Here is a 9,580-nt window from a genome sequence, read left to right as displayed (position 1 = left end):
ATCAATATGTCTCTTTAATGGAATTTATAAATATAACTATTTTATCTATTTTTCTCTAATTTCACTCATTTTGGAAGTTTGCCTCACCATTTTATGTAGGATTTTCCGGTGTTTCTGTTACACCTTCTGTCATAAGTTCCACTGTAATCACCTCCTTTATGGCATCAACCATCACCATATCACACTCTTTCTCGTCAGGATCACACTATCTATGTTATATATCCATTGTCATCATTGATGCGTACAAGAAATTTAAAATGTGAGGAATGAGACATCTGGTCCCGTAGCTCAGTTGGTTAGAGCGTTCATCTTATGAGCCGAAGGTCGCGGGTTCGGTCCCCGTTGGGACCAAAATTTGATACCAATCTCACTCTCTTTGATGGATTTTATTGATATACCTATTTTATCTATTTTCCTCCAATATCACTCATTTTGGAAGTTTTGCGAGAAGTCATTGTAACCACCTCTTTCATGGCGTCCACCATCACCAGATCACAGTCTTTCTTGTCGGATCATACTATTTATGTTGTGTATCCATTGCCATAATTGATGCATACAAGAAATTTAAAATACAAAGCATCTGTTGTAGCTCAATAAGTTAGAGCATTGGTCTTATGAACCGAAGGTTGCGGGTTAAAGCCTCGTTGAGACCAAACTTATTAAGTCTTCATGTTGAAATAATCATTCGTCAAACCTTGCTATCAAAATGACCATGTGTTACTATACGAATATCTCTCTGTGACGGATTTTACAAATATACCCATCTTATCTATTTTCTTCCAAAGTCACTCATTTTGAAAGCTTTGCCATAACACATTGGTGCAGGATTTTAATTTTACGGTATCTCCTTTACACGTGTCGGCATAAGCTCCATTGTAACCACCTCTTTCATGGCGTCCAACATCCCAAGATCACACTCTTTCTAGCCGGACCACATTGTCTATGTTGTGTATTCATTGCTACCGTCAATGCAACCACCTCGACTTCTTCCACAGCTGGTTTCTCTTGAGGAAATTCTCTCAATCTTTGTGGATGACAATAAAAGAGAGATCAAAGATATGAATCTACTTTTCACGAGAATTCATCTCAAAATGCACCATTTACACTAAATTCACATTCATCTAACTTTTTAGTAGGGCCCATGTAGTAGATGAATAAATAGTACTAGTTTTAGATGAAAGTGTTCCTCCTAACCAATACGAGAGGAATGAGAGGAATGGGATGGAAAGTAATTCTTTCCACTTTATGTTATTCCTCTAATTTTTAATCACACTCCTTCCCAACAAGTTTGCTACCATGATAGCTATCTTCATGGATCTCATGCACTTTCTATTGGAGTTTGACTGTGATGAAATCTACATTTTCTAAATGTCAATCCCCAAATTTCATGTAATTTTTTTTTCATGCAATGAATTTTTTACTTTTAACATGTTATTTTGCTTAACTCGCTAAATCCTTCAATTTATCACGCAATGTTACGTGCTATATTTTTTTATAATATAGCACGTAATTCCATTAGATACCCTTGTCAATATCACACATTTCATGCTATTTTATCAACTCTGGCCCGTTTTCTATCACCAAAATCACGATTCAAGACCAATGACTATACATATTTCATGTCATTTAAAAAAAAATCATTGTGTTTTTAAAATAACACTTGAGTTCTTCTTGATAGTATGATGTTTTTCCATAATTCATGTTTTATTATAAAATCCCTTAGATCTTCTCTCTTATCCTCTTCGGTCTATGCCGTACTTCTCCATGTTTTTTACAGTAAATATCCATCTTGATGAGAGGTTTACTCTTCTTCTCGCAGGAGTTTTTTCACTCTTTGTAAGGGACTTAGTTAATTGTGTTTATATTTTATGATTTTTTTCATTGAGTTATTTTCGTGGTCAATACTTTTTCAAGAGAATTGACGTATTTTTAAACCATAAAAGTATTAATAGACTAAAAATCCCAAATATATTTTTAAAATTATATATATATGTACGGTTTATTTCAAATTAAAATAAATAAACTATATGTACAGTCCGACTTTTAACGTAACAAATATTTTCAATTATAAACGCTTTCAAATATGCTACTATACCAATTCACCTTAAGCCGATACCAAAAACACCATACCGGTCTATGAATCCAGAGTCAACTCAACTTTCCCAATTAGATAAATGAAAGAATAAGAAACAAAAAGGTAATAGTAAATGACCAAAGGAAAATGGAATTGCAAATAGAATCAAAAATCAATTTGCTTAGCCACACTTTTGGACTTCAGAGGCATAAGAATGGGAAAAGGGGGACTCAACCTATCGGACAAGTTGAAATTTAGAGAAAAGTGAAGCTAACAGACTTATCATATATAGGTTTTAGGGGTTGGGACTGAAGAGCCTATAAAAACAAAAAGATTTTCCAATGCTTGTGTACACAGTGTGACCACATTTCACCTATCACAAAACCAAATTACTCTGGGTATTTTGCTAATCCGACACTTTTAGGTTGTTGAATTGTTTTCAAAGAGTAAGCTCTCTTTGTTAACTCTTTAAAAAGACTAGATACAGAAAGACTAAAATTCAATTTCCGTAAAAATAATCATTTTTTTCCTTCGAGTCAATAGGTAAACGGTATATGGACTAGATAAACCAAAATTCATTAATTGCAAACCTTACCAAATTGGTCATAATTAATCTTTTCCTAGCAAAATAACATTAATTGGTCTAAGGGTTACAAACTTACGCCAAAATAAAAAGGACTAATAAGTAACATATAATTTATTTTTTAAAATATTATCTTAAAGCCATAAAAATAATTGTATCATTATAAGCTGCTCCGTATATTTATCTATTGGTAGAAAAATGATATTTTACATGGTGACATGATTTTCCCCAAAAAAAAAAAAAAAAAATGGTGACATGATCAATTAACAACAATTATGTGTGATGGCAAAGTATAGTTTTATCAAACCATGCAAACAAAAGTAATTTTTTCACAATTTTACGACTTGACCTTAAAGTTATATGATAGAAAAAATTCCAGATTTGGAATAAATAGTATATTAATCCTAAGAAACAATGATATTTCATGTAAAAACAGTTAATTAATCATCGATAAAGTCAACATAAGATGGCAAAAACTGCTAAACAATTAATAGTGTGTTGAGACCACTTAAGCAATCCATCTTATGAAAGTAATAAATTGGTATGATCCATATATATAATGCATATATTGATACAATGCATAAAACATCATAGATATCACTTCGACAAAACAATAAACATAATATGTCCTCCTGGCTTAACCAATAAAGTATCTAAAAAAAAAATCAGAAAACAAAAGTTCAACATCCATTTGGTAAAATATATATTGTAGAATATACGTTTGGTAAAATGTATCTCTAACCTCAAAAACCATTTTTACCTTGACGCAAAAAATATACAATAATTCTTTAGGATCTCTTTCTTTCTTCATATGCTTGACGACCTCTCCATTCCACGCGTGTGAGACAATTTGGCTAAACCTATGAAACCCTAAAGTCTATTGTCTATACATATACATAGGAACAGGGTAATACACTCCATTACTCTTTTTATATATAGTTTTTTTTTTTTAATATATATAGTTTGTTCTCTTAGATTCTTAGTATACCTTAATTAACAATTAATGTAGTATATATACATGTATATTTTTCACCATTCTTCATCTTCTAAAACATTCACAAAAAAATGACGTTACTTAATTCACTCTTCTACGCATTCTTCTTAATCTCAATATTCTCATTGATTCGTATTTCTCACAATATGTATATAATAAGTCCATCACCGGCTCCAAATCCGGCTTACGATGATTACGACAATATTGCACCAACTGTCTTCGACGTGACTTCGTTTGGAGCCATCGGAGATTGCGCGACCGACGACACGTCAGCATTTAAGATGGCTTGGGACGCTGCATGTATGACCACAGGGTCTAAGTCTTCTCTGCTTCTTGTCCCTGACACTTTCTGTTTCTTGGTCAAGCCAACCAGCTTCAATGGTCCTTGCAGAACCCAACTTGTACTACAAGTAAGCTAATTTTGATAACCTATCTTCAATGTTGTGTTTATAGTTTCATGAACAGATTTTTTCTTCCTTATAGATCGACGGGTTCATTGTGTCGCCGGATGGACCGAGGTCATGGCCGTCGAATTACCAGAGGCAGTGGATGATATTTTACAGAGTGAATGGATTATCAATTCAAGGTTCTGGTTTTATCAACGGCCGTGGACAGAAATGGTGGAACCTTCCTTGCAAACCTCACAAGGGACAGAACGGAACAACCCAAACGGGTCCTTGTGACAGTCCTGTGGTTAGTCAATGTTTCACAATCACATTTTGTGTTATATAGGTCAGAGTTAGTGAACTATGAGTAAAAATGTTTTGATCTCAGGCGTTTAGGATATTTCAGAGTTCCAAAGTGAGGATCAAAGGGCTTAACTTCATAAACAGCGCACAGTTCCATGTAAGGTTTGACAATTGCAGTGACGTGATTGTAGATTCCGTGACCATCAAGGCCCCAGCTTCTAGTCCCAACACTGACGGGATCCACATTGAGAACACACATAATGTTCAAATTCACAATTCCGTGATTTCCAATGGTATTTATTTTACATTTTTGCAGTAAATAGTTGATTTCGGTCAGTTTTATGTTTCTTTTAATTCGGTATTACAGGAGATGATTGTATTTCAATCGGAGCGGGCTGCTTTAATGTCGATATTAAGAATGTTACGTGCGGTCCAAGCCATGGAATTAGGTACCTCTTTTATAATTTCCATTGATTTTTTCCATCTGCCAAACTCTAATGTGCCCTCATAGAGTAGGATTAGACTCTCAGCCTCTAGGCTCTGTTTTCTCAGAAAGTTTTGTTTTGTTTTCTGGTTTGAAGTGTGAACAACGAACTTATGGGTATTGTTGCAGCATAGGCAGCCTTGGAGTCCACAACTCACAGGCTTATGTCTCGAACATAACAGTGGCTAACTCAACTATATGGAACTCAGACAACGGTGTCCGGATCAAGACATGGCAAGGAGGGTCAGGCTCGGTTTCAAGAATTGTGTTCAGTAACATTTTGATGGTGAACGTTCGTAACCCTATAATGATAGACCAGTATTACTGCCAAACCAAGAACTGTGCTAACCAAACAAGCGCAGTCATTATTAGCGATGTTCTGTATGCAAATATCAAAGGGACTTACGACCTGAGAAGCCCACCGATGCAATTTGGTTGCAGCGACTCTGTCCCCTGTACTAACCTGAGACTCATGGATGTGGACCTGTTTCCTTCCAAAGGCCAGCTTTTGGAAAACCCTTTCTGCTGGAATGCGTATGGAAGCATGCAGATTACAGTGCCACCTGTTTATTGCCTCCTTGAGGCACTTCCAGACTGAACAGAAGATGTGTTCATCAACTTGTAATCAGATTCAGAACAAATATGAACACAAAAATGTAAGGGTAGATTCGATGTCAGTAAAGCGTATCGAAGAAATTAGTCTAAAGTCTGTAACGTTTTAGAATACACACTACATTCGGTTGTGATAGGCTAAAAGAAGAAGTCAGTCGAGTTTGTAACATAAGAATATAATAGATACTTTGCAAGTAGTTACTGTGAACGTCGAAAAGAAGAAGATCCTTCAACACAGATCCATAAAAGGTTAGTATTTTGACCAAAAGATGCAACTTTACCAAATTCTAAATCCAGTGGAACGTAGGCATATATCATATTTCATTTCATTAAGCGAACACATTTGAGGAAGCAAATGAATGTAGTAGAGAAGTGAACTTATATTCCATTTATTGATAGGCAACTTTTTTGGTGGGGAGACAAATCAGCCCATGACGAGCATTTCATGAACAAGAATATCCACATTTGGGATAACATTACTTGCAAACAGAAGCGAGTACCTCCAGCAGAGAAACCGTGAATCTCATTTGGGTTTCTTCATCCACGGCAACGAAAAGAGGAACGTGAACAAAGAGTGACTTGGTCATATTCTGCTCCGCAAATCTTAGAGAGTGGTAATAGACATAGTTGCACACAAATCGACCTGCATCATCTGATGATATCACCTCAAAGCCCTTATTCCCCAACGCCTTTGTTATATCTCCAACTGGAAGAGTAGTCTGCAAAATCATACACAAACACTTGGATTCAACATAAAAACAAGAATGGCCAAATCTGCAGACCAAAAGGTTAAGAAACACAGCTCAAGGAGACAGTATCAACATTGTACCTTTCTTACAGTTGTGATTGGACCATCAGAAGGAACAATTGGCAAATTCTGCAGACAACAAGAGTGTTTGACGGAACTAAACAACTAACCAAACAAGAACAACCAAAGGAGAGTTAAACAAAAACCTGAGGCTTCCAACCCAATTCATCAGGGCAACGAAAAGTCGCTTCATTCACAGCTTGTTGCTCAATTGCAAATTTCGTAGCACCGCTATTAACTCCAAAGTGAACCTAAAGAGACAGACATTAGAAATGAGTTTCTTCAACATAACAAATCAAATCTGGCACTCAAACACTTAGCTTAACTAACTAACCCAGATGGTTTTTCCAGTCAGTGACTCTGATTCCTCCGTCTTAACCGCAGATTGTAGCAACTGATAAAGAGAGGCGACCGCTCCTTGACCAGCGGTCTCGAGAACAGTACAGCTTCCAAGAATCACATCTTTCGACACACTATTCTTTGCCAAATAATCTTTCAGGTTGTTTGCCATTTTCTCTGTAGGATTCTCAGCAACTCCATGGAACTTCTTGAACCCTGTGATATGAATCGTCACACCCGTTGGTCCTTCAGAACCCATCAATACAACTGAAACAAAAACCTGTCTGTCAGAGAGACATTGGATACAGGACACTGACAATGACTCTATCCTATTAACAACACCAGCCAGATTTAGAACAATCAGACTTGATGAAACTATAAATGACGAAACGAGTCCAGATCTCAACAAGGTATGAAATTAAAAAAGTTGTATGACTTTATCAAAGTTTGCAGCTTTTTCAAATTCCGTACGAACCCAACTGATTTAAACGATGAAAAGATCAAAACTTTCAGAACTCCGATCATCAAACACTGAATACGTTAACGGATTACACAACAGAGAAATAACCAAATCGCAGAGTTTTAAAAACACCCAGTATAGAAAAACTAGTTTCAAAAGATGGGCAGATGATCAAGAAACGTAAAGGTCGAAACTTTTTACCTTAGAGGAAACAGATACTGGAACCTGAGAGACGATGAACAGAATTGGAAGCTTTGTCTGTCTCTTCGAGTGGAATCAATCGATTTGCCTGTAAAATCTGAGAGAAAGAGAGAGAGAGAGAGAGAGAGAGAGAGAGAGAGAGAGGAGATGTGACTCAACAACCAGTCTTTGGCCTTATCCAATCAATGGAAACCTAACTTTTAATCATGTTCCACTTTGGACGGAAGTTTGATAATCACAGAACAAGACACAAGAGGTACATATGCTTAGTATTCTTTATTGATGTTACAAAAGTGGTAGGTCACGTCCCAAAGAAGATAATAACAACAAAACAGCAATGATTCAATTATTAAACTGATAATTGCAAGAAGATATGATTGAGTTTGATGATTCAAGTGGTGCATTGATATGTGTGAAACATTCTTCTCATAAACTATAGGTAATAATAAGGATACACATGTATCTCAACTAAACCAATGAATTTGAACCGAAATAAACCAATAGCAATGGACCAATCTCACCAATAATCTCTACAAGAACACTCCCCATTGTTGAAATGGTGGAATCTGTTTGCATCTCTTAGAATGATCTCTCTTTCTGTCACTTTGGATATGAGTTTAATGGCGGCGTGGCAATCTCCACAGACTCTAAGGTTTTTCATGACCCGAATAGGTACTCCTTCAGGTAGCTTTAAAAGTCCATAAGCAACTGCAAGTCTCTCGCTGTGACGGCTTAAGCTATCCACTTTCTCTTCCTCGTCTACATCGTGCAACACATGGCTGCAATCAGGACTATAGCCAGCTTCTCTCAATAATCCATCTGTTTTATCCAATATCATTAGTATCATCGCCTGCTCGGGATGGTTTCTTATACCTCCGCGAGTGAACATGTGCACTTTTTTCTCTAGCTCAATCCAGCTACAACCAGGGAATTTACTTACACTCTTTGTCCTCATGTTTTTTCTCATTTCTGCAACATCTCCCCACTTGGATCGAGATGCATTCATGCTGGATAGCAAAACGTATGGACCAGTGTTTTCTGGTTCAATCTCAAAGAGTTCCTTTGCAGCAACCTCAGCTAAATCTAGTCGTGAGTGAGTTTTACACGCTCCCAACAGAGCACCCCAAACTGTAGCATCTGGCTTTACGGTCATACTTTCGATCAATCTCATTGCCTCATCTACCCGTCCTGCACGCCCAAGCATATCCACCGTGCAAGAATAATGCTCAACCGTTGGTGTCACACAAAACTTTGATTCCATTGATTCAAATATCTCAAGCCCTTCCTCGACTTTTCCAGCATAGCTACATGCTGTCAAAATTGCTATCAAGGTAACTTTGTTTGGCATGGTACCAGACGATGACATCTCAAAAAAAACCTTAAGAGATTCCTCTCCTAAACCGTGCGACGCATAACCAGAAATGATTGAATTCCACATGATTATATCCTTTTTAGAGGGAAACCGGTCGAATACTAGCTTTGCTTTTGTAAGCTCACCGCATTTGACATACATCGTCATCAAAACAGAGGCAACATACACATCACCATCAAACTGACATCTCACCAAATGAGCATGTACCTGTCTACCATATTGGAGACTTGCTAAAGACGCACACGCACAAAGAATGCTGATCAAAGATGTAAAACTCGGTTTAAATCCTTGTCTCTGCATCTGAACAAACAAATCAATAGCCTCCAATTCAAAACCTTTTCTTTCATAAGCTTTGATCATTCCTCGCCAAGTAGCATCATCTCTATCCTTCATTTGATCGAAAACCCTCCTCGCTTTTGCTATCTCTCCTTGCTCTCCTAACCCAACAATCATAGCATTACACGCAATAACCGGCTTCACCGGCATCACCTCAAAAAACTGTTCTGCATCCTCCATTCTCCCACTCAAAGTATACCCTAAAAGCATTGAAGTCCACGAAACTTCAGTTTTCTCCGGCATCACTTCAAACAGCTTCCTAGCAACATCCACTCGATGATTCTGCCCGTACCCAGTAATCATCGTGGTCCAAGTAATCACATTTCTATCCTTCATCCCATCAAAAATCTCTCTTGCCTCATCCACTCTTCCTTCTTTACACAACCCACCAATCATATTAGTACTCGCTACAGTATCTTTAACAGGCATCATATCATACAACTTACGTGCATCATCAATACGCCCATCATCAATCAAACCACCAAACATCACAGTCCAAGAAACCTCATTCCTCACAGGCATTCTCCAAAACAACAACTCTGCTTCACCAACCATACCTTCTTGCACATAACCTTTCACCATAGCGGTCCACGACACAACGTTCCTCTCAGGCATCATCTCAAACGCA

The 9,580-nt window shown here is 37.2% G+C and overlaps 3 protein-coding genes and 1 non-coding gene across 4 annotated transcripts in view; 2 read left to right on the top strand and 2 right to left on the bottom strand.

The window, feature by feature from the left end:
• TRNAI-UAU lies at positions 278–351 on the top strand. Its single transcript has one exon. It is a non-coding gene; the product is annotated as a tRNA-Ile (tRNA).
• LOC104787431 (polygalacturonase At1g48100-like) lies at positions 3,723–5,644 on the top strand. The gene is made up of 5 exons (XM_010513011.1): positions 3,723–4,061; positions 4,135–4,344; positions 4,426–4,633; positions 4,708–4,789; positions 4,954–5,644. The coding sequence occupies exons 1-5, from the start codon at positions 3,723–3,725 to the stop codon at positions 5,420–5,422; spliced, it is 1,308 nt and encodes a 435-aa protein (XP_010511313.1). The 3' UTR covers positions 5,423–5,644.
• On the bottom strand, positions 5,797–7,489 carry LOC104787432 (pyrrolidone-carboxylate peptidase). The gene is made up of 5 exons (XM_010513012.2): positions 7,245–7,489; positions 6,579–6,850; positions 6,391–6,495; positions 6,266–6,313; positions 5,797–6,155 (listed from the first exon to the last, which is right to left on the bottom strand). The coding sequence occupies exons 2-5, from the start codon at positions 6,840–6,842 to the stop codon at positions 5,913–5,915; spliced, it is 660 nt and encodes a 219-aa protein (XP_010511314.1). The 5' UTR covers positions 6,843–6,850; positions 7,245–7,489; the 3' UTR covers positions 5,797–5,912.
• LOC104787430 (pentatricopeptide repeat-containing protein At1g56690, mitochondrial) overlaps positions 7,566–9,580 on the bottom strand; it is a 10,570-nt gene continuing 8,555 nt past the window's right edge. Inside the window, exon 2 of the mRNA XM_010513010.1 lies at positions 7,566–8,117. Within this exon, the coding sequence (XP_010511312.1) occupies positions 7,762–8,117 (356 nt within the window). The 3' untranslated portion in view covers positions 7,566–7,761. The remainder of the gene's footprint in view (positions 8,118–9,580) is intronic.

This window comes from Camelina sativa, chromosome 5, assembly GCF_000633955.1.
Source record: "Camelina sativa cultivar DH55 chromosome 5, Cs, whole genome shotgun sequence".
In the NCBI taxonomy this organism is placed as follows: Eukaryota; Viridiplantae; Streptophyta; class Magnoliopsida; order Brassicales; family Brassicaceae; genus Camelina; species Camelina sativa.
This window is presented reverse-complemented; position numbering and strand designations above follow the sequence as displayed.